General features: G+C 39.6%; 1 protein-coding gene across 1 annotated transcript; it reads right to left on the bottom strand.

The window, feature by feature from the left end:
• Positions 1-1,981: 1,981 nt before the first annotated feature.
• Positions 1,982-24,823, bottom strand: LOC140942935 (poly [ADP-ribose] polymerase 1-like). Its single transcript, XM_073391954.1, has 28 exons — positions 24,692-24,823; positions 24,511-24,531; positions 23,012-23,260; positions 22,175-22,501; positions 21,183-21,299; positions 18,539-18,621; positions 17,402-17,524; positions 17,163-17,264; positions 15,880-15,967; positions 15,575-15,662; positions 14,725-14,873; positions 14,157-14,232; positions 13,105-13,164; positions 12,531-12,663; positions 11,166-11,226; positions 10,712-10,772; positions 9,964-10,166; positions 9,775-9,858; positions 8,349-8,471; positions 7,007-7,135; positions 6,828-6,926; positions 6,369-6,521; positions 6,210-6,246; positions 5,200-5,213; positions 4,999-5,075; positions 4,660-4,721; positions 3,946-4,063; positions 1,982-2,909 (listed from the first exon to the last, which is right to left on the bottom strand). The coding sequence occupies exons 1-28, from the start codon at positions 24,803-24,805 to the stop codon at positions 2,831-2,833; spliced, it is 3,030 nt and encodes a 1,009-aa protein (XP_073248055.1). The 5' UTR covers positions 24,806-24,823; the 3' UTR covers positions 1,982-2,830.
• Positions 24,824-25,120: the final 297 nt, after the last annotated feature.

Raw genomic sequence — 25,120 nt, 5'->3', positions numbered from 1 at the left:
AACTGAGGATATGGACATGGATCGAAACATGAAAAAGCTGGGCCAACCTTTTCAAGACTTTAGTTTAATGCTATGTTGCAAAAATCACCAACTAATTAAGGCATTATGATTAGTTCTCTCCGATTAAATCGGTTTGATATCTTCTTCAGAAACTGTAAAGGAGCAATGGAAACGGTTACGGCCTTTCTTGGTATCATCCCAGGACTTCTCTTTAGTCTTGACGGAACATAATGAAGGTCAAAGTTGCGTCATGTGATTCTACTGTTGTGTCTATTTTCAGAATTTTTTCTTGGAATTTTACATTCAGTGCAGTAGCTTGGTCGGCTATTATTTTCCCCTCAACTTTAAACTCAAATTCAAGAGAGAACAAAAATAAAAATTTATTGAGTAACTGAAGATCAAAGATAAGACAGTAAGATGCGACCGCCGATGATAAAAAGCTGAGTCCAGCGATCTGATTGGTCGCGGATATTATATGGGTAATGGAAACCAACCTTAAAATAAATTGACAACAGAGCCTTCCACATTTTTTTAAAGTTTTGATGGGGGTCGTTTGGTGAAAATCCGTTGACACCGCTAAAAAAAGCGCCTTAGCATTAGTAAACTAGCCACGTTTGAGAGAGATATGTCCAAAGCAAGCGAAGATATAGTTCCAATCATTTTCAAATTTGTCAACTTTACTGATTTTAAGGCGTTCTTTCCAGCCGTGTTGACGAATATTCCCTAATTGGTCCCAGTGAAAAGTTAAAAGACCGTGAAAGGCTCTATTTGAGGCTGTGCGTTTGATTGGGTCGGTGCCGTGTCTAATTGCACCTTGAGACTGTTTTGGCGACGTTAAAACACCACAACGAAACTCTTCTGTGCACAGGCTTAGCTTTGCCTTAAATGGAGTAACTATTGCGGTTTCCTTTGTTAGAACAGCAAATGGAACAGAGCAGTCTTGAAAAATTGGCTTCGAGGCTGAGGGGAATAAAACAAAAAGTAAAAATTTACTTACACTTTAATCTAAAGCTATTTCTTTTGTTTTGTAAGAATCAGCCTTCGAACCCCTTTGGTGCGCAGGCTTAGCTTTGCTTTAGAGTAAGTACATGTATTGCGGTTTCCTTTGGTAGAAAGCAAATGGAACAGACCAGCTTTGAAGAATTACTTATGCTTTAATCTCAAGGTATTTCTTTTGTTTGTTACAAATCAGCCTTAGAGCCAAGTCTGAATTTTTAAAATTCGAAATTAGCCTATTCAGCGTACGTGTATGTCCCTTGCACTAGAACGCAGATTTGTTCTCAATTAAATGGGAGGCAGGCGTCTAGACCCCACGAAACAGGAGCTTAACTGTAATTTAGCTAACGTTAGCACTACTGCTTTCGCATTTAAATCCGCTTAGTATGCAAACTTCTCATGGCAAGGCGCAGTTCGTGTAATACTACTCACAAAGGCACCAATACAAAGAATGTTATGTTGTTTTTCACAGTAGCCTCCTTCGCCACTTTCACATTTCTCACAATGCACCTAGTTTACCCCCCCCCCCCCCCCCAAATTTGGCATCCGCATTCTTTTCGCTTTCTCATGTGAAAACTGTAATAAACAAGAGAAATTGAAAACAATTATGCAAAGTTTGGGAGTAAACAAGACGTGTGGCAATGTGGAAGTGACGAAGACTATCCTCACTGCGAGGTTGCACATTAAAATGGATCAAAACGCGTCCCCCCAAAACAACTCCACAATGCAATTTGACATAAAATCAACCAAGTCCCACGCGCTACTCAAAATGGACAATTTCTCAGCCCCTTATGTCTCTGCCAACGCTAAGATTGTTGAATTGTTGTTTCCGTATAGTATAGAAACCAGATTTTGGTGCCCGGAAGATACAAAATCTATTGCAGATACATTTTTGGAGCAGTGTGGTGATATAGTCACAAAACAAGTCAGAGACAAAAGAGAACGCTCCTTTAACAGTTTATTCTTTTTTTCTAGCAGTGAAAAGGAAACCGTAAAAATCTTTTTCTTTTTTTCTCCAGTAAAACATTTTATTTTTTAACCGTTGAATTCACACCATGAATTCAAGCTGGCACTTGAAATAACAATAACAATAACTCCTACAGGCAATAAAACTTGTTTTGCTAAATCATTATACTTTTCCTACAGCTGAAAGTTCATGTCACGTGAAGTTAAGAACAATAGTACTAGTGCGTTTTTCATGACCTTGATTCATAATCTGATTCATCCACTAGAAGTTGAAAGCTTTGCACACCTTCCCGTGACAAATATATTCGTAACATGGAAAGGGCCTGCTTGCTAAGAAGCTAGAGAAGTCACGGAGAGAAGCTACTTGACTGATAGGATACAAAATTTAAATTTAATTGGATTATTCAGTGTTTCTTATTATCCATAGTTCTAGGATAGATCAGATCACTAAACAAATCAGACATCATACAGACGCGTTTGTCCTTTCTTTGCTCAACCAATCAACAGCCGGAAAGGGTTATATCGTCTTCGTTAAACCAGTCAAAGGCGGGCATTCTGTCTCCTAAACCAATCAAAAACCGCACGCGTTTGCGGTTTTCACACAACCAATAAAGTCCTTAATCTCCGTTTTCCGAACGAATCAAATAGTTTCTCTCAAGTTATGTATTCTTTTATTCCTCGCGTTACCTTTTCAAGGTCACAAGAAAAGGGCTCTGTCCTTTCCTGAATCGACTAACAACAACAGAGTAATCTAAAAGAAACCTACGCAATAATTTTTTTTAAAGAATTATAATAAGGAGAATTTCCTTTCAAGCTCCTGCTTGCATCGGGCATCCTTTTTTCTACGATGATGGGAGACACTTCAAGATCACCAACTGTATTTGTATTTGAAATCCATCTTAAGAAGGTATTTGATGTTGATTTGAGCAACATCATAGACAATGTATCTGGTGTTAAGTTAAGGAACATATCAACTTGACAAAAACATTCAAGATGGAAGTTCGCGTTACTTTTCCGTAGACTCCGGCCGTAGCCTAAATTTTTTTCAAGCTTTCTTTTCGCAACTGCAAAAGTTGCGTCTATAACTTCGATGATCTACTTTCATATAATTTTTTACCCTACAGTTCACATATATGATTTTCATATATTCATAACTTCAGTCTTTCCGTTGGTTAATTCACTTAGGCCAATCATCTCGACAAAAAATACAGTTCTGAAAATTTGTGCTGTGCGATATTTTTAACAGACTGAAAAGATAATGAGATAAAAACAGTACCTCAGGAGTATTCTCAGAAACATTCACTTGAATATGTTCCTATCAATGGCTTTGATTTAATTAGTGACACTTAAGAATTTCAGCTGATTTCGCTCACTGACTCAAGAGTTAGAGCCATCTTGCACAGCACAGCAGAGCGTTTCCATTCACGTGACAAGAAGCTATGCCAATTTATCAGAACGAAAGAAAAGATTCAACATGGGAAAAAGGTTCAACTCCCAACATGGCCATCGTTTCATTGTGTTGGAACAACAATATGGCGGACGTGACGTCATGTAAAACCGCTCAGCAGGCAGCTGTTAGTTAAGCGTTCGTGTTTCATTTCTAGACTCGTGAGCTAGAGCCAAATGCAAGGCTGATTGGGCAACTAGATAGGGCTATTTTACGGCGTAATATTTCGGTTAGACAGTACGAACCATCAACAGGGGCTTCAACAAGCTAAGTAAAAAAGGAATATGACGTTTAAGAGATTTAAAACCGACAAGAGAGAGAGAGAGAGAATGACTATGGCTGTAAACAAAAGGAAAAAGATAAAACAAAACATTGGGTGTGTACAGAGAGCGATGGGAAGTAAAACAAAGTGCTTCTTCTTCTTTTCCCAGCATCTTGCGAAAGTTCTTGTCCCCCTGTCACTACTCGACAACAATAAGAGAAAAAATATGAAATAAATCTAAGAGGTCTAAGAGTAGTTAAGTGCCAAAGGATACTCGTTATAAAGTAGACTGGTATTTGCAACACTAGTGCTAGTTCCTTTGCCAACTGGGACGATTGTCCCGTCTTCTAGTGTGATGTCAGCGGTGGGATCGGGGCCGGTTCTTCCACACCCTGCGGCACAATAATATTTTATAACCCTAAAGTTCAGCATGAGGTTGGTCTGGGGCTACATGCGGTTTTGATAGCCCGATAATGGAGACCTTTAGATTTGAGGACGCCGACGAGCCGAGACGACACCGAGGACGAGATTTGACTTAATTTTTTTCGCGTGTTCTCAAAGACCCTCTCGCGATCGCAAAAATTATAAAACTACTAACATCTGTTGACTCGTTTCTGTCACTACGACATTCTCGCTAAAGCCGCAGTAAAATGACTACGGCTATCACGTTTTCCCGCCAAAATGACGCTGGTTCACGCGCGCGTATTACTTAGTATTGAGAATAACTCGTCCTGGTGTTATCATCTGAAGGTCTCTATTAGGAACGTCTAAAAAGTGACGTCTTACTTCCACAAAAGTTTTCTGACATTGATCCACAATGCAACAATGTTGCCCTTGACATCTATAATGTTACAATTATGTTTACCTTTGACTTTACCATGTTACCATAATGTCACCATAATATGACTTTTAGCACAAGTGACGTGTGATGATGACGTCAACTTCAATATACACATGATCTATAATAACTTAACCTTCAAAACAATACCTTTGACACTGTGTTTTCCTTTTGGTGGTTTTGCTATGTAACTAGCTGCAGTCAACTCATGCCTACAGAGACAGAAAAAGAAGAAATTGGCAAAAAGGATTGGATTCACCTGTTTCCAAAAAAACCGGAAGAACCACAAATGAACCCTGACAACTGTTAACGGCCGCATTTTTTAAGTGTTCGATCAATAAGAGCTAACGCCTTTTCCGTCTTGGCGTTCAAATCCCCCAACCAACCCCACAAGTGCTTGCGCGGGCGCTTTCGACCCAGCCCACCACTTTGATCAAAATGAGCGCGCTTGAAGATGCGCAAAGATTGTGCGGAATACGTAACACTTACATGTTTCCTAAGGCGACTTCACACAGAATCATCAGTCCAATATTATCAGATGGTGTGGTACGACAGTAATTAGCAGACTGAAAAGAAATTGAAAGAACAGATAACTATAGTGAAAAAGGATTCTCATAACTAGCCAATAAGAATTTGATACATGAAGGTTAAAGAGAAATTGAAAGTTAAACATTCATTTGCCACGCCTACCTTGGACACCATATCTGCAAAACGAATGTTGATGGAGAGGTTAGTACAATACGAACTTTTTTACTCAAAGATTTTATTTCGCGGAAGTAAAACCTAAAACTGTCAATAAATTTAATGAGCTGAAGCAAAACCTTCGATAGTTTCTGACATATTATGATTTTCTAAGATGCTCTTTAGTCGCGTAATTGTCATGAACACGCTTGCGACTTGAACAAGATCTGACGACGGCAAAGGAAACAACAACATCAAAAGGCAAAAGGTCTAATAAGCAAAACAACAATTTTGCACGTTCAGCACACTTTTTCAGTACACGTCTTTGCCATCAATGCACGAAATCTAAGTGAAAATGCCGAATTTTACCTTTCAGGGAGAACGTTAATATGTCACAAGGAAATCCTCTTTCTCTTTTTTGAACTTATACAGTCAACTTTCGCCTTGCGGACACCCCGCTATAACGGACAACCCTATAATACGGACAGCTGCTAAATCCCAGGCAAAAATCAGTTACAGACGTTTGACTAAAGTAAACTCCCGCTATTACGGACTCTCGCTAATGACTGAGGACACTAGCTCGAGGTCCCTACAGAGTCCGCTTTAAAGGGAGTTAACTGTATATGTTTCTTAGGAATTCAACTTAAGGAGTGTTCCCCTACATTTAACAAGAAAAGTGAGTGTCACTTGGAAAAATCGCCATGGAGATTTAAAAAACGCAAAGTCACTATTTAGCGATGTTTTCGCTGCCGCCGCCGTCAGATCTTAAGGTCCCTAGTCACGGTCATCACAGCACTATATCCGCTGAATGAGATAAGTGGAAGCACAAAGGGCGAGAAGATCAACCGAGCGTTGGTTACAGACTTCCACCTTCATGTTCTCCCCCTTCTGCAATAGATACGCTCTGCAGTTTCCTTCTTTAACTGAGCCTTTCTCGGAGCGTCCGTGACACACTTGTGAAGATAGAAGGCAGGTAGAAGAAACCTACCCTTACGCAAAATTTAAAATTTGAAACATACCTGCAAAGTAAACGCCTTTTCCAAACATGTAACCTGTCTGTCGAAGAAAGACATTAACAGTAAATCTAAAGAAATTGTCGTTGATAATGCATTTTGTTCTCTATTTTGTCAGAAATCAGTGGTGGACTTGAGCTCCATAAACACTGTAACACTGCTTACCACTGGGGCTTCCGGCGGCGCGATCCTGAGCCCTTGAGACAAGATGCCAGCGTAGTTTGTAGTGCGGGATCCATGCCATAACAAGCGGCGATTGTGAAGCTCTCTGAATGGCTGAAATCGATCGCCTTCTCCGTGACGGTTCACCTTGAAAACCTGGACGCGAGAAAGAAAGACAACGGGCTTGTATTCCTCAATTTAGACAAGGAAAATTCGTATAGGAGTATCGAGATTTTTGGACTTGAGTCTGTCATAGGCGGGGTTACATAAATGCTCTTCAAATGTAAGGAGGTATTTTCGGTAACACAAATTCCCTCTTGCGGACAGTTTCGTTGACAGTACACCCTGATCATACTGACAGCAGCTAAATCCCAGCCAAAAATAAATTATAGACGCTTGAATGAAAGTAACTGTAACTCTCCACTGTAAAAGAAACAAGGGACGGAAATCAACCTCGCTTACCTCTAGCACTTCCAGCTCGTACTGAGTATGCGTTTCAGCGTGTGTGTTTTTCACGTACTGCTCGATCATTGAAAATTCCTTGGAGTCTTTGCAAAGAACCTTAAATTAATAAAAACAAACATCAGAATCTGGGAAAAAAAACACTTTCGAATGAAAAACAAAAACCATTATTTATTTACCTCCAAATCAGTATTTAGTTTTTCGTAATTAACGTCCAAAGGATCCTTAGCCAGATCTTCCTCTCCGCTCTTCAACAAGCTGTACGCTACTTCGATATCGAGCAAGTTGTCCAACATACCAACTTTAGCCTTAAACGAAATTTTAAAACAAGAGTTACAATCAAACCTGTATACTAACGGTTACCCTAGGGAAATGGACAGGTGACCGTTAAATACAGGGTGACCGCTGTGTAAAGATTTCGTTCAAACTTTACTATAACGTTTTTATGCGAAAATAATCACTTTATTTATACAGATTCGAAAGTAAATACGGTCTGGTAAAGAACAAAGCAAATAGAGCGTTTTCACATGACGTCACGGCGGCCATGTTGGTGTTCCAAACCAGTCCTGAGGGAGTTAAACTCTTTTCTAATGTAAAGGCTTTCTTTTGTTGCAATAAATTTGCATAGATGCTGGTCACGTGAGTTAAAACGCTCCATACGGATGCTAGAAGACAGATACTACAGTTGTTCGAATGCAATTAGATAAGCACTTTCGTTGCTACTCTGTCGAAAACATATGTCGGATACCGGTGATGACATGTAATAGACCTTATTCACGACATCCGCATCTTTGCACGCGCTAAAAAACTGGGCCCAGTTGCTCGAAGCATGGTTAGCGTTAACCAGCGTTTAATACCTTGACAACGTATTGGTTTTGATACTGCTTAACCAAGGGTTAAAGCTAACCATGCTTTGAGCAACTCAGCCCTTATGGGCATAAAGCAATGTCACGTGGTTTCTCAGAGGGCAAACAAATGATTAAAGCTGCCAATGCAAGAAATCGCGGTTGGGTTTGTTTATGCTATCAAAACAAGACGATGATTTAATAGTCTAGCAAAAAATACATTTCGAGTTTCGACAAGATTTACGTCATTATTGTTTGCTGTGAGGACATCTACGGTCGCTAGACCGGTCGCCATAGCATCCACAGAAGTAACGATGTTTACTTCTACCCATAATTTGCCATTATCGTCTTTATTATCAAAAGTTCTTTATTTTCTGTTGTCTAGAGTGAACAAACTCAACCGCGATTTCTTGCATTGCCAGCTTTTATCATTTGTTTGGCCCCTGAGAAACCACGTGACAATGCTTTTTTCCCATCAGTCCTTTAGCGCGTGCAAAGATGGCAGTTTTTGTGAAAAAGGTCTATTGTAATGTAGTCGTGTTACGAATTGTACCCATGTAAGGGAACCCGGAATCCGGAATGGAGAAAAATTTTGCAGTGGAATCCGAAATACAGCTCAAGAAATCCGGAATCCCACTAATTCATCCCACTTCTTAATTCTAGACGTGTGGATCACCTGAATCAGCTCCAAGTTGTCCAACATTGGAGGCTTTTTCATTCCAAAGTCGTGTGGGATAAGTGTGTAAAATCTGTTGGACGCATCAAGAATGGAATTAGAGCTTCCACCATCTGAAATGAGCTGCAATAGAACAAGCAAAAAAAGTTAGAAAGAGTTTCATTTGGATACAACGTTTTGGCTCCGTCCATACAAATCAGGATATTAAAAAGTCAGGATACTACAAGTGTTTGTTTATCCCAACATTGTTAGGAATGGGGAGGGAAGGGGAGGGCCATTCGCGGGATCCAAATTGTTACAGAAGTGCATATGACGCTAAATCAGCATATTTGATATTTAAGGATATGGAAGGAAGGTTTTCAATAACCGTCCCAAGGATTTTTGTCCTCCATTGTAGCTGATGCGTGTGGACAGGGCCTCATTTGCTTGGAAAATATCGGTTAACGTTGTACAGGTTAATTAATAAAACTACAAGAAAGAAAAACTTTGCGAAACATGAAAAGAGGAAAAGGAAAATACTTCTACTAATAAATACAACAAAACGAAACATTACATGTATACAATCATTTCACATTTCATAAGAGCCACTCTTCCTATTTAACATGGCCCACTACTTTTCTGCTGTGAAACTCGCGACTTTGTGCTGAGCTCGCTAGGCCGCTATGCGGCCCAAAAAGTTCTCCTCGCTCGCTTTACATCTTAACAGCTGTGAAAGTCGCGAGGTCGACTTGTGGCAAGTCTAATTTTACCCCAATATCTCACGATCCGCTTCGTTCACGGAGCCTTTCCTTGTCAGATTACATTTGCACTAGACAGTGGACAAATGTATTTCTAAAAAGAGCGTACCTGCCACTTTATTCTGAATGTTTCAGTAGAAGTTCACGTTTATTACCCTGCCAAACCATTGGAAGAACAGAGGAGATTCTCAAGCATTGTCGACCTTAAAGTTTCGGCTAAAGGTTAACGGCTAACGGCTAACCGCGTCCGGTTAACCTTAGTCCGTAGAGCGGAGCGTAGTCGGCTAAGCGGGCGGTCAAGGGTTCGATTCTCGGAGCCAGACCAACACTAAGTTTCAAACAACTAAGAACGAAGGTGCTACCTTTGCCCTGCAAACAGTTAGGCTATCGTCAAGCTCGGATGATCACGTAGAATTGGCCATTTCCGAGTTTCCCCGGGCATCTGTATCAAAACGAGGTTAAGTGCTCAGCTTTTGATATGGAAATGATTTTTCATTCTCACGCAAATAAGGCTCATTTTCACAAGAAAGGTTGTGCATTTGGTCTTATTTTGAAAGTCAGGGTTTTTGGAACTCGGAAGTGGCCCGCGGTCCGGCATCCAGTAGTGTCTTCAGATATTATACTTACGTGTTAAAGTGCTAAATACATTGAAGCTTAAACCAGATTAATTATTTCTGTTAATCGCTAACCTTCTGTGCTTCTCCAAGTACAGCATATGCACTTTCTATCTGCCGTTTTGTTAGCTTTCCTAAGGGCATTTTCTTTAAGTCGATCTAACAAAAAAAAGAGAAAACATCTTTTATCTGAAAAGCCTGTTACTTTAAGACTTTCTCCCCTATATAAGTTACCGAGAGATACTGTACAAGAAAGAGGCTCACTTCAAATTCCACGAGTGTTTTCTTCATGGACTCTACATCAAATATCATTTTGATCAGTTCTTGAATGGGAGCGGAAAGAAGCGATTTGCTGCCTGGTGCAATTGTGGTCTTCAACTCCTCTTCGTCTTGGCCGTAATCTATTTCCAGCGGATAGAACTTGTTTGGATGTTTCACAAAGTTCTTTCTGTTTAACCAGCTGTTTCCTGTAAATAAATCAGGCAAACATGAGAGAAAAAAAAAACTATCAGTTCTAAAAAAGAATGCAACATTTCCAACAGAACTTCGTTTACGATTTAAGAGTCACTCCTAAATGACAAGCAATGTGCACTGCGTAGTTTGGTTAAAGTGGGGTTTTAATAAAGGAACAGTGCCAGTTTGGTGGGGTAAAGAAACAAGTTGCTAGTAACGGGACATGGTGGTCGCAAAAACATAATGATCAATTTAGCGGGGGGAAGGGAGGGGGGGGGGCGGGGATCCAATATATATCCATCATTGACCAAGTGTGAGGTCAAGACGGCTAGATATTTGCCAATTTCCATTTTTCTGTGCGTGTTTATGGAGACGGATAAAGTCGTAAACCGTAAACGAAGTAATTTGGATGTGTCTACGATCTAATTCGGAATCATGTGGTGATAACCCTAGAGTCCTACAGCCTAGGTCTTTATGCGCTGCTACATACGGGCTGACAAGTCAAGACAAGGCAATGGCACAATGGCAAACAGGAAGAAACATCACATGTTGACGATACCAGTTTTCTCGCCATATAACTCCATAAACTTCTCAATGGCTGACTTCTTAGGACCACATCGCTGTAAGCAAACAAAAAGCGAAAAAAAAATTATTGTATTTCTTACATTCATTTGAAGTAAAAAAAGCTTATGACGCGTATAGTCATCATTTTTTTTCTCTCCAGAGAAAGCAGGGCAGTTTTCAAAAGTGTAGTGTTTGGAAATGTTTACAGTTGTTTTCGATGTTGAAAAATACTCGTTAGTGTGTCCAAGTTTGTTTCATCTGCCAATCATTGAAGGCTTTTACCGTGCTCTCGCCAAATTTAATATCTTTAATAACGAGCTTAAGAAACACCGATGGCAACGACCACAGAGTTTTTACATGAGAAAAAAGGTTCAGCTCCCCAAGGATTAGTTTGGGGCACCAACATGGCCGCCAATGGTGGACATGACGTCATCTGAAGCACTTTATACCTCCAGCTTGCTTCCGCCAATGGTGGTCCCAACTCTTCCCCACGAACGGAAAATGTAATAACTAAACAAGAAAACAAACAATAAAGGTCACTGGTTTATGGTACGTTTACATGTCTATTTTTCAAGTTTCTATAAAATGAAGTCGAAGTCGCACAAATGTGCGAAAATTTCCCTTGGCTTTAGACGATGAGTAGAATGGAAACATCTTAAGGAATAGAGCGATTTTCGTACGATCTTGAAAAATGGTTTCGGTAAGTGTTCGTTATTTGTTTTATCTGCTAACGAATGAAGAGATCAAAACATGGCCTCTTCGTTTTCCCGCCAAAGAAAACCCTAATATGGAGAAGGCATTGTTCGATTGGCCAATCGTGTTACAGTATGACGTCAAAGCGAAGTATCGGTTAATTTCTAGAAAGTTCTTGGGCATGAAGTTTTTCCCCCCGAGCGTTCGCTTTACCAACGAAAAACCACGCGCTTTTTTATCCGTTCGATAAACCAATCAAATCGCTCTATTTCCGTTCGTTTGTTGTTTCTGTTTTGTTTGCGCGTTTTCATTTCAAGGTCATACGAAAATCACTTTAAGGATTTGCACATTTGGTTAGTACGCGGCCTTCTGTGTGAGAGGTTTGGAGTTCGATTTCCAGGTGTGACCTCAAATCCTTCTTTCGACTTCTTACTTTAAGTTGGTTTAAAGACCCTTAAAACGGAACACTCATTGAGAGAGAGAGGGAGGGAGGGGAGGGGAGGGAGGGTAAATGAGCTCACAATCGTTATCAGGTTTCTCAGTGAGATCATAGTTAATTTAAGTGGAATGGTTGGGAAACCCTTTGTTATAGGTTTTTGTTAGCTTTTTTGGACCTGACCGTTCACAACGTTCAATAGCTTTCCTATCATTTTGAAGTTATTGACCAACGTACAGAAACATTGCATTAATTTATTCAGTCAACTATTTGTGAACAGAAAACAAAGGATTGTGCCCAGTCAGGGAGCTTCCAAAATAACTTACAGCACCATTGTTTTCAACTTTGTTGTTTGTCGGGTTTCCTAACCAGTCTCCTCTACCAACTATGTTAAAACGGAGCACTCATGGAGAAAGAGAGAGAGAGAGGGAGGGAGGGGAAGGGGGAGTGTACATGAGCTCACAATCGTTATCAGGTTTGTCAGTCAGATGTTACTGTACTACTGAAGTTAAATAAGGAGCCTTTACTTTTACCTTTTAACCAACGAAACACAAACAGCTCACAGCCAACAAACTTGTTACACATGCTCATACGTTCCATGCACTGTAATTACATTGTATTAGTGGAATGGTGTGAAAGTAATACTGCAACGGTATTAAAAAGGAAAGTTGTGCGTGGACCTCACCTATGAGCTTTGTCTTCTTTTAGAAGTTGCAGTTTGTAATAAGAGTTTGTGCCTCTCACGATATCAACCAAACCAAGAGTAGCGCTGTAAACATCTCCATTTTCCTCCAGCACGTGACAAGAATCTTCCATCTCTGACAAAGTGAAAGAAGAGCAGTTTTTAATAATTAAGTGTCGATTACTATAACACGCTACGCTATGCAATGATTGGTTGAAAAGTATCTTGCCACTTTCCCACCCGGTCAAGAAAAGTACTCAAGGCCACAACTGTGATTTGCTAACAGACGTTTTATCGCGAAAATCCCTCGCTTGGCGCGGATACATGTATATGCTTGAAGATCTGTTTGATTCACTGGATCTCACTCCCGTCCTGTGATTGGCCAGCGTAAAGCGGGATAAATTTCCACTCTCACAAGGCCTCACAGGACTAGATGAGAAAACAATAAAACAAATAAAGATGACGATAAGATCTGGCCATAAAACAAAAGAGCTGCGACATAGAGAGGCTTAGTGAAATAGAGGTTTAAAAGAGTTGCGACGCTTCTTCCTCAAGAATTCCACTGATGCACTGGTACCTGACTCAGGGTCCACAGCTGCCCCTCCCTTTACAGCGACCTTCATCTTCTTTGTAGGACCTGGAAAAGATCATCAATAAGTATACAGGGCTAAGGATGATAGAATAGTCTGATACAGAGCCGTTCTTTGTGTCGTCAAGCAAAACTCCTCATGGGGAGGCGCGTTACTTGACGACACAAAGAACAACTGTGTCGCAGACTGTAAATAACCTGCAACATCCTCTCAATGTATAGGAGAGAATCAGTCAACATAATATACTGTTCATGCCCTTAAGAACCATCCCTACTGCTCGGTAGCTTTTATTTGAATGGTCGCTCAAAATTTCATGCTCGGACTAAAAAAGTTAGAATCACCTTGTACAACATAATAAACAACACTACAGAAAAGAACTGCTCAGTAGCTTTCATTTGAATGATCACCCTATAGGATTTCGTACACAGACTCAAACACACTTCCCGCAGCATATACAGGATGAAACAGAGAGTAGTCCCCGGGCGGAGCTGAATGGAGTACTCTTGTAATTAACTACATGTACTGTATTCTAAAACCAGCCTAAGATCAGCATTCAGCAACACTAGGGTATGTGAGTCAGACGATGTGATAGTGATAAAGTGGCACTGAATTTTACATTGTAGTGTGCTGTTTCACTTGCATTTCGAGTGCATGACTTTCTGAAAATTGGAAAAAAATTAATCCCTAGCAAGAAAAAATAAAGCAGCAGTTGTTGCTGGTTCGACAATATCCATTCAAACATTTTCTTCAGCTGTTCAGACGTTAGACTTCAACTGTTCAAAACTTTTCTGCAGCAGTTAAGCGTTCACGGTAACCGTTTTAAGTGGCTTGTCTATCCGTTTCCTATCAGTTCACTTGCCGTTCATTCAGCCTTTCGAATGGATGTGGAACGGTTTCGAGTCACAATAATCTATTAAGTTCCCGCAAAACTAAAAAATGGGCGATCCGCAAAAGTAAAATTTGGCAAAAAATTTTTCCTGCCACTCGGCACTTTACTTGGCCGATTATTTTATATTTTTATTCAAATGCTGATAATTACCTCCTTCGGATGAACGTTTGGTTAGCTTTGATTTTCCAACTGATGGAGGGACTGGTGCATCCACTACACTGGTACCCTGGAGAAAGCATTACACATTACACTCAGATGATGATTTAGCTTGCAGCATGCTCTTCATTTCGGTTGGTAAGTTAAGCAAGCCTCGCAGGAACACACAAGTGGGTGACAGGAAAGGTGGTACTAGGAAAGAACTGCTTATTTGCATGGTCGCACTTCAGGATATCATGCGCAGACAACGTACATGAAAGCCAAACGTGCACATGTATTGCAGGTGGAAAAAAGCATGCTACTACCGGCTGAAAATAAACGATCATTCGCTTACACAAAACCATGTGCAATACACACTTGTCACTAGAGTACACTTCCAAAAAAGTCCTTCGTTTTATTTCATATGGTGACTTTGTTGCTCCCTCGGCCACTTCAAGGCCTAAAAATACTGGCCGGCTCGTTCTACGGCTTTTTCTGCGGTGCAACTCATGAGGAAGACTTGTGGCAAGTCTAAATTCACACATACACAGCACACACAAACTAAACAAGTCTTGAAACCAACCTTCTTGCTTCCCCATGAGGAAATACTATGCTGTGAGATCATCAGGATAGCCCCACCCTTTTTAACAGCATCCAAGTAATCTTCACTAACAACCGGAACATCAAACTTCTCAGCATCCCGCATTTTTTTGCTTTTCTTATCTACTTCAGCTAGCAAAAGAAAAAGAGAGCATTTTGGGGTAAAAATGAGCACACATTACTAACAATTACAATAAACTGCCAACAGCAACTCTTGCAAACTGTTTGTGCTATTAAAATTCATGTGAATTGTCTCAGGTCCCGTTTATATGGAGAAAGGGTTACCGGTCATTTCGATACAAAGTCGAAATTTTTGTGCAATTTCACTTCTTGAATTTGTATCGAAATGACTTGTATCGAAACGCCTTTGTATCGAAACGACCGGTTACTAGAGAGAGCTTGTCTTGGGTAAAAGAGTCCCTAGCATACCTGAGCTACCATGGGCCAGCCAACTTTTCCTAAATTTCCTTACAAAACTTTGCGAACCCTTTACATGAGAGACAGTTGGCTCTGATAGAGGGGTGACCTGCCTAGCTGGTGTTAGGGTAACCACCTGGGCCAACTCTTCTTCATATAAACACTTTAGCTCACCTAGGCGGGTCACCTCGGTTGTAACCTCGGTTGAGAACAGACAATTAGAGCATGCGCGAACAGTTATCAGCTCTTGGCTTGCGCAAAGAAGTCACCTTTTTTCCGATATAAACGCTTGCTTAAGTTGACTCGGCTGGGAGGGTGACTCTCTTTCCCAGAACAACTTTTCTTCAAACACTCTTATGAGTAAAATCACAATTATTGGTAATGTCTGGTGCAACGTATTACATGATTGTATATACCTTGAGAACTGATACAACAGTCGACAGAAGCATTGACCTTCTCAACTACTGATCCTCCCAGATCCTGTATCACTGTTGAAATTGCATCCTAAACAGTAGGTTTAGACATAATAATGTTAACACGCATTAAGGCAACAGGAAATAACAAGTCACAAAATTATCTCATTGTACTGTTGCTGAGCATTTAGCACACTGAGTTTCATTGTTCAGCAAAAAGAAAAGAAAAGAAGAGAAAAGACCAAACAAGAAATAACAGCAGTAACAGTGTTCGAGTGGTATTAAAAATTAAACGAAATGCACATAACCTTGCTCTGCTGTAGTCTCCCAATTATAGCAAATTTCATGTCAGAAAGAGGCTTGTTTGGAGAGGCAGCAGCTGAAATTGGTGCAGCCCTAAATGGAAAGTTTGAAAAATAATATGATACAAACAGGACATATATCCAAAATAAGAAAACACAAAGAAAACTCAGTTGAGATACATTACCTAAGAAAATTTTATACCCACAACCAACCACAATCGAACAGACAAAATTTTAAGGATCTTGTTCACTGTAGGTAGTGTCGGCCGATCTATCGGTCAATATTAATAGCGGTTGAATTTCTAATCCCTTCTGTGTGGGAATATGATCCTCCATGATGATGTGTTGATTTTTAAACAATGTTCTAGATTTTAACATAAGGACCTGTTTACAAGGAGAGAGGGTTACCCTTGTGCTAGGGTTACCCCAAGCAAATTTCACAGGTAGGGTTACCCTATCACCTGGGTCAACTTTACCAACGTTGCTGTCGTGTTTTGTCATGCATGACATTCTTGCATCGTCCAAGATTTGAAATAAAACATGAAGTTCTCAATGGGAAACATGTTAAATTCACAAAAAAAAAAACAGGAAAATATTATCATCATGCACAGAAAATACCTTACAGTTATATTGTTCAGATGTTTATTATTTGGCTCAGAAATTGAATCCATGTAACAATATTCTGTTCACGTTGTCAAGATTACTGGTCAAGCATGATGGGGGAAAGTTGTCCCAGGTAGGTGAGTTATCCCTAGCGCAACGTTTACAAGGCAGGTAGGGAAACAGGTAGGTTAACCGTCTTACTAGGGTAACCCTAGCACTCAGGTAGGGTTATTCTAGTGCTAGGGTAACCCTACATGTACCTGCCTTGTAAACACGTCATGTAAAAAAAGAAGAAATGTGCGAGTGCAAGGGTTACCCTCTTGCTAGGGTAACCCTTACACCGGGGTGACCCTCCCTCCTTGTAAACTAGGCCTGAGACATGAACATAAATTATGGGGAACTGTGTGTGTTTAGTAAGGAGGGATGGCAGAGACCACTGTTCCAGGTACCCTGCCCAGGACAGGTACAAATTACATTGAACAACATGTAACAGCTACACTAGGGAATATAAGTACAGAATGTTGGTGTGAGGATTTTAATTTCTACTAAAGCCCAAGTGCTGCAACAGAATTCTATTTTCTTTGTAAACTACAGATTTCAGCTTAAACCACTGGATTTCATAGAGCAACAAATCATACTGCCATAGGAAGGTTTATTATTACAAATTATGGACACTGATCACATACCTTGAACTAACAGCTTCTGATTTGACAACCTTGGATGATACTGAGGCCACAGCAGACACTTTTGGAAAAACTCTCTCTTTTTTCTTGCACTTAAAATTCTTCCTAAAACAAAAATATAAATACTGCACATTTATTTAAAATCATCGGGAAAACAGCATACAGTATAATCATTAACACAGTGACCCTAGCAAAAGAAGGGTACAGTGTACTTAGAGAAAATTTCTCACTGGTGCACTTACAAAAATTCTGATCCATCTTTCAAATCATCAGAAATTTTCCACTGAGTGCGCTTGGGCTGCTTAGTGACAAAAGTACACTTTGTCCAAGCTGTTAAATTGCCTGTACAGCAATAACCTTCCGTTCTACATGTATGAACACAATTAAAGCAAAATTAGTAATTGAATTTCCCTTAATAATAACAATCAGTAAATTGAATTCTCTCCATGTTTCACAAGAAAATGAGCAGTTATTTTCAAGGAGAATCTAACATTAGATCAGAGGTCACTTTGGGCTTTTCTCCTGGAACCTCTTCACTTATACTTTTTTCTTATTGTTGTTTGCTTTTTTCACCCAAGAGGATCCCTCAAAAAGCGTCATTCAAAACTCATGTCCTCCAAAACTGATTCCACAAAAGAATTCAGGATATTATACCTGCAATATCAGGCTCAAGTGGAGACTACCATCTTAAACATAAACCTTTTTATACTGCATCCTGACAAGTGCAATCGATAAAAACCAGAAATCGATGGTCACAACTTTTTTCCTTGTTAAAGCTATCAATTTTATGGATTTCATCAATTTTATCAAGTGTTATCAATTGTTGATATTGCGCTGTTGTGCTCAGTACACTCCTCTACGGTGCAGAGACTAGGACCATAAACCAGTTACAAGTGAAGAAGGCACATGCCTACATGATGTGCCATCTAAGGGAGATAATGAACATTATCCAAACAGAGTGATTCTGGAGAATGCTGGCATTCCACCTATGACTGATATTTTAATTCACATGAACCTGAGATGGCTCGGCCATGTAGAGAGGATGGACTTTGCCAGGATTCCCAGGCAGCTGTTGTATTACCAGTTGCATGATGGAAAGAGAAATCAAGGACGGACTAGGCCAAGATTCAAGGACATTGTAAAAAGAAACCTGGAGCAAAAGAACATTTTAGTAGGTACTTGGACGCAGCGAGAAAAGGATAGTTCGACCTGGAGGTACCTGATTAAGCCTTAAACTCTTCATGAAACAGTTATTGTCACTTTGACAGACTGCTTAATATATCAATTTTTTGTTTACTTAATTGATTGCACACGTACATCAGGACTACAGCTGTACATGAACTGGTTTTTCACTCTCTTTAAGACTATGTTTTACCAACCTATACACTAGCTGACCACCTTTACATTCCTCACAAGGCAGCAGTCTTCCAAAAGTCATTCCATCAGAGCATCTGTCAAGCAACTTAAAAACCAAACAAAACTGTCATTAATTCACCTTAAAGGAGCTGTGTCACGAATTCAGCCAAATTAGGAAATTACAAAATGCCCGTTAAATTAATAGAAACATAAAAATAACCGCTTAAACCTTTAAAGGAAGGTTTGAATAACATAACAGAAACAACAGATGCGGATGGGCAAAAGTGAAGAAGATTGAAACAGATTGAAATTAGGGTTTTTTAACTGTTCAGCCTAACAGTTTTTCAAAGTTGATCCCTGCTGCTTACAATTTCAAAATTAATGCTCAGGAGACATATTTGTTTGTCTCGGATCTCTGATTTTGTCATTTACATGCAAATTCTTTGCTTACTCGTTAGTTCCATAGCGATTGAGGGCGAGTAATTGGCAAAATGAAACAAAATGAACTGGACTGCCGTGACACAGCTCCTTTAAATACTATTTGATTACAGTTCCTGCAGAAGTTCAGCCCACATGGTCAGAACTAGCAAATATAATGGTCTGCAGCAGTGTCCCTAAAAGTAAACTGAACATGAATTCAAGGACATACACAATACATGAATACAGTGTTTTGTCAGAACTGGCCTGCTAGACCATTCCTATCATAATGAGAATTTCACTTTTAATCAATAAGGTTCCTAAATAATACAGTTTATTATTCATTCAAAATATTTCTGTCCCTGATTGACAAAAATCCCAAGTATAATATTCATCATAACCAGCTACTGTTGACCAAATTTGGAAGAAGCTTGCAATATGTGAAAAATGATGTCAGTTTTACAGCATAATGGCCAGATAACTGGACAGTTAACCGAGAAGACCTGGGGATGAGTTTGAGTTGTTAAGGTAGTGAGTACAAAATTGTTTCGGGAGGAAGAAATAGGTGAACTAGTGGCTTAAAATATAGCAAGAACAGCAATTATACAACTCAATGGATGACATCTGCTATCTGGAGAATTAAAATCAACTTAATTAACTTAAAATCAATGGAGGTGTGCATGTTTTAGCTTGTTTTAAACTAGGAATAATTATTGAATAATTATTTTGAATCAACAATAAAACAATATTATTATTCATTCAAAATATTTCCCTGATTCTGACTGGCTAAAAGCACACCCATAATTCACGATAACCAGCTACCAATGACCAAATTTGGAAGAATTTTGTGATTAATCAACTGATGACATCAAAAGTGCAGCTTCCTTGCAGTTTAATTTACCATTAACGGAGAAGACCTGGGGACAAGGTTGAGTTGTTTTGGTTGTGAAGACAAACATGGCGGACATTTCACTCATTTCAAGAGTAAGAACTAGGCGAAATAATAGCTAAAAACATGGCAAGAAGAGCAAGAAGATAACTCGAAGGGTGACATCTGCTATTTGGAGAATATTTGTGGAGCTGAATAACATTAAATGTGCACTATTGAAGATAAACTTAACATTGATGGAGGTAAGCACGTTTTAGCTATTGTTTTTAAAATAGGAATTATTTTGAATGGATAATAAAACAATTATTGAATTCGGCTTTCGTATCTTATTAAGAATCAAGGAGATCTCAGAGGGTGTTATCCGCCTTAACCTACTGCATCGACGGATAACACCCTCCTCGATCTCCATAATTATTATTCTTCTTAAGATACTCAGCCTCATTCATTAATAATGTTAATTATGGAATTTGGCTTTCATATCATCTGAAGAATTATGGAGATCTTGGAGGGTGTTAATGTTATCCGCCGTCTCACTTGGGGAAAAATGTTGGGTTGGCAGAGGCAATCAGAGGCCGGCAGCGAATACACAAGTTAGCTAAGTTATTGTTCTTTTTTTGAAGTACGCAGGTCCTCCTTTCATCACCACAGTGAAGGAGGCAATTATCTAACTGTCATTTTTATTGTTGTCTTTTTTTTGACGGGTCCATGGACCGGTCCGTAAAATGGTCGGTGGACCTGGTCTGTAGGGGGGTCCATGGACTGAGGGCAAGGCTGTGCTCTAAGGAAAATTGAAGGGTGCCCAGCGCTCTGAACCTGTAAAATCTAGGGTGCCCAGCATATGATTTGTATGAAAAATTTGAGTTTTTCTGGTTGCCCAAGAGCAATAGTTGGGTGCCAGGGGCCACCGGGCTCTGTTAGAGCACAGCCCTGGGGGTCAGTGTTTTCGGGTCACCCTGCAGCAAGGCTTGCGTCAACCATCATGATATACATAATTTTAGAAATGATCACTGTTAATTCAACAACTACAGCTGTACTTCTCAAAATGTACCAGTACATCCCCTATTAGAGCGGTTTTCATTTGAGTGTCGAAAAGTAATTGGTTTTGCACTTTCTACACGATGCGATTGGCTTAAAAGATTCGCGCCACCTTTTCATCCAATCAGAAGTAAAACCAAAGCCAATTGTGACGCGCTCGCATGCATTTTCCCGCGCTTTGCGTCAGCCACATGTAATTACTTCGAGTTTTGATTGGTTCAATGTATTGTCTGTGTCCTATGTGATTGGCCAGAGTAATTACTTTGGTTTTGGTTTTACGACACTCAAACGAAAACCACTCTATGTAGTTGCAAATAATAACTTACAGAACTCTCTCCACCTTGTGAACTCAGCCCATTGTCTTCCAGCATATCTCTCAATTCTGGTAGGGAACAGTTCTTTTGTAAATCATCCCTCACTTTCCACAACAGTTTACTTTGTTCCTGATAAAAAAGAAACAGTGTATTAATCTAGAGGTCTTTATGTATTTGACCAAACAACCACAACTTTCCTACACGTACAGGTATATTAGTCGGGCAGCAGAAGGATAAAAAATGAACCTACACTTGTAAAATATTCTGTAAAGAAATTAGGACTTACAAGAACTATTATTTGTTACATAAGTCATGGTTTAATATTATTTTCCTGTCTTTGAAATTCAGTTTTGCTTATTACATGTAACACACCCAAAAATAATTAAGGAAAAAATTAAGGAAAAATAAATTTAAACTAAAGACAAAATGAAAAATCAATGAAAACATACATATAAAGTTGTCATTCCTTCCAGAAAATATTTTACCCCCAATTTTTTATTTATATAAACTGTGTATACCAAAAAGGTGGCTAACTTTCATAGGGTATAGCCAAATTGTACTTACCGGTATTATTAATATTTTACAGTTATACAGTTGAACCTCTTCTAACGACCACCTCTTTGCAATAGCCACCTCTCTACAGCAGCCACTTTATTTGTCACAGGAGACAATTAAACCATACATTAACTCTTGTTTAAACTTCTCTACTATGGCCATCTCTTTATAATGGCCACTTTCTCTTGTCGTCAAGGTGGCCGTTGTGGAGAGGTTTAACTGTAACACCAAATTTGCAGACATTCAAGCCCATTAGCACCCCCTGAAACTGTAGTCTGCATACAATGTACATTTAGATGATGGGATTAGCCATTTACTGCTATCATTGTTGTGTTTTTGGGGGGTAGAGGCAAAAGAAGATTGCAAAAATTCCTCGTGCCTCCGCTGCCAAGAAAGAACGCCACACATAAGGCAACCAACATGTAGGCAACCAACAATTCCAAACGAACCTTGAGCTGCTTTTGAATCTCATCTTCTTCTGCTATGACTGTCTTTGTCCTTTTTGCATCTGTTTCATCCACTGCTGGTGCTTTCCTCTTGCCTCCCTTCCCTTTTTTCCCTCTTCCAGACCCAAGCTTACTCTTCAACAAGTCTTTATCTTCTTTCTTTAGATTACTAAAGCCAGTAAATGACTCGGCTGTTACGGAGCTTTCAACTCCCAGTGACTCGCGGTTCTCAATAAAGCATTCTACATGATGCCACCATGGAATGGGGACTCCTGCCGGGGCATTGGACTCTGCATCAGGTTCCATTATTTTTGCAAGACGAAGCTCTCCCTGAAAATACATGTAACTGAACATTAATTGTCATTGCTGACTGCCGCTTAAACGCAACCCAAGAGTGTGTGATAATGGCTTGAGCTCATTACTTTAGTTTAGTTGAAATGAACCGTTTTTTAATTGAATTTTTTTTCAGAATATATATATTTTTAATGGAATGAATTTTTTCAATTAAAATTAAGTGGTTTTTTTTATCGAAAGGAATTGTAAATAGGGCTTTGACTGAACAGTTTTTTTAAGTGAAATTTATAAATTGTAAATAGGATTTTATCGTTAGCTTTGTTATCAATGTAAAGGAAAATCACCACAGTTAAAAATGCAACTTACCCACTTGTGAAAAGAAAGCCTGAAAAAATTCAGGCTTGCTGGGATTTGAACCCCTCTGTGATACCGGAGCAGCCCTCTAACCAATTGAGCTAGTCTGAATTCCTCAGACCCTCCTGTATCCACCACTAATAACTGGAACTTGCATTACATTAAATACATGTAACTAGAACATGGCCTCACCTTGTCAATCTGTTCTTTACAGTTTTTGCATTTGCTTCGCTTTGACTTGGCATATTCTACCTGCAAATCATCTGACACCCCATTACTAGCAGCAGCAGCAGCTTCACTCCCCTTGGATCCTCCACCTCCTACTTTTCCCTTAACCTTTTCCTGGTCGTCCCAACGGAGGGAATCAAAGCCTCCAATGTCTGTGAAGGTTTTCACATTATTCTTTCTAAAGAAGCAGCTGAAGTGAAACCAGTTGGGAATCTGAAAATAGCCGAAATTTTTACTTCTGGATCAAATCCTAACCTTTCTCCCACACTCTACCCTGAGGGGGAGGGGGGGGGGGTACATTGATACATGCAGAATTAGAGCATTCCAACAGATGGATTAAAATAAGGGACCATTCATTATTTATGCTGCCAGGGTGGGGGGGGAGGGGGCTGGTAAGATCCATCAGAAAGCACAACAAAACGTTTTGACCCCTTCCAAGGAAAACTGAAAAAGGAATCACCCCTCTAAATGTGATTTTAAAAACTGGCTGGCCTCTTCCCCTCCCCCCCCCCCAAAAAAAAAAAAAATTAGATTAACTGGAACACTATATTTCACACTGGTGAAATCCAGCAGATTAAGGTAAAAAAAGGATTTATTTCATTTAAAACTTTCACTAAAAGGCAAGATAAAAAGAACGGTAAAATCCGAGGAATTATCGCTCATGTTTCTTTCAAACAAGCTTAGAAATCAATGCAAACATTTCCAGGCAAGAGCAACAAGTATTGTCTTCTAGTAATTCTGTCGAAATAACATTATAAGTGACTGCGAGCTTGACCTTGTTGTTGATCATTGCAGTTGCGGGAACTCCTCGGGGACCAAAACTAATGAGGAAGACCTCTGAATGTGGTATTGGAACATATCATTAAGAAAACAGTCACAATTTCTACGAATTTTTGTAGAAATTGTGACTGTTTTCTTTATTAGCTTTAAACTGCCAGTTATGAACTGTTGGCCTTTAGGAGGCTTGCAAACCATGTACCGTTAGTCCCAAGAGCACTGAAAGTATTTGCTTGAAAATAAAACAAAAATAAAAAATCAGGTAGCACTCCCCTCTTTGTGCGCAGATTTATTGATGACCCCCCCCCCCCCTTCTGACTGTCCTGAATTTGACGTGGCCCACTCCTCATTCTTGCCAGCCCACCCCCTGGAATAAATAATGAATGGTCCCTAATATTGTTTTTAAAAAAGATTTTTCGGGTTCTAACACTCAAGAATCGAAGTTTAAGCATTAATATTTAACATTTTCTCAACGAAAGACACACGCTGGCGTTGAAGGTAACGGTTTCTAATGGTTAAAGTGCAGTGGACAGCTGAAAATTTCCATAACAAAAAGTTTTAATTATAAGTTTACAAAATATGCAACATTGCACATCAGATGATCAGAGATGATCTCTAATCATCTGTTACCAGAAAAAGAAGTTGTTGTATGAAATCATTTAAACAACGCTGAAAATATTCCTTACCTTGCCATCAAAGTGGGGAGACTGCAAAGTAACAAAGAGGGCGTGTATTTAGAGTCTAAAAGAAACAAAGCCATTCTAATTTTCGAAGCCTGGCAAGGGAAATCAACATGAGGAATTTCATCCAACTTAAGTTCAGCGTTAATCCAGAAAATCGGCTAAGACTTCAAAGAGATAACCTTACCTGTACCATCTTAGCTACTCTGAGGCTATCTTTGGCGATATTATCCTTGCAAAGCTTGCAAGAGGAACGATTTGACTTGGCATATTCAGCTTTGAATGGGAGATCGTCCGCCATGTTTTCTTCGTTTTCACGTTAGATGAAAGAGACTGGATAGCAAACAATCTGACTGCTGATTGGTTAAATTTTCGCGCCAATTCTTGTGCGGCCGGAAACGGCAGAAATGTCTTGAAGAAATGTCACGCGTGCCGTCACGCGCAGCGCCAGTTTCAAGGATTGAAATCAACTACAGTAATTAATCAAGCTTGTTGGCCAAGAACATTTAATGTTCGTTTCCTTAGCGTAAGTGTTTTACCTCTTTGTTTACCGATAACTGATTCATTAGATAACCTTTGAGCAGCACTCGCAAAACATGGCCTTCTCAGCTTCGTG

This window comes from Porites lutea, chromosome 7, assembly GCF_958299795.1.
Source record: "Porites lutea chromosome 7, jaPorLute2.1, whole genome shotgun sequence".
Taxonomy (NCBI): Eukaryota; Metazoa; Cnidaria; class Anthozoa; order Scleractinia; family Poritidae; genus Porites; species Porites lutea.
Note: the sequence above shows the minus strand (reverse complement) of the source record. Positions and strands in the feature narration are given on the sequence as shown.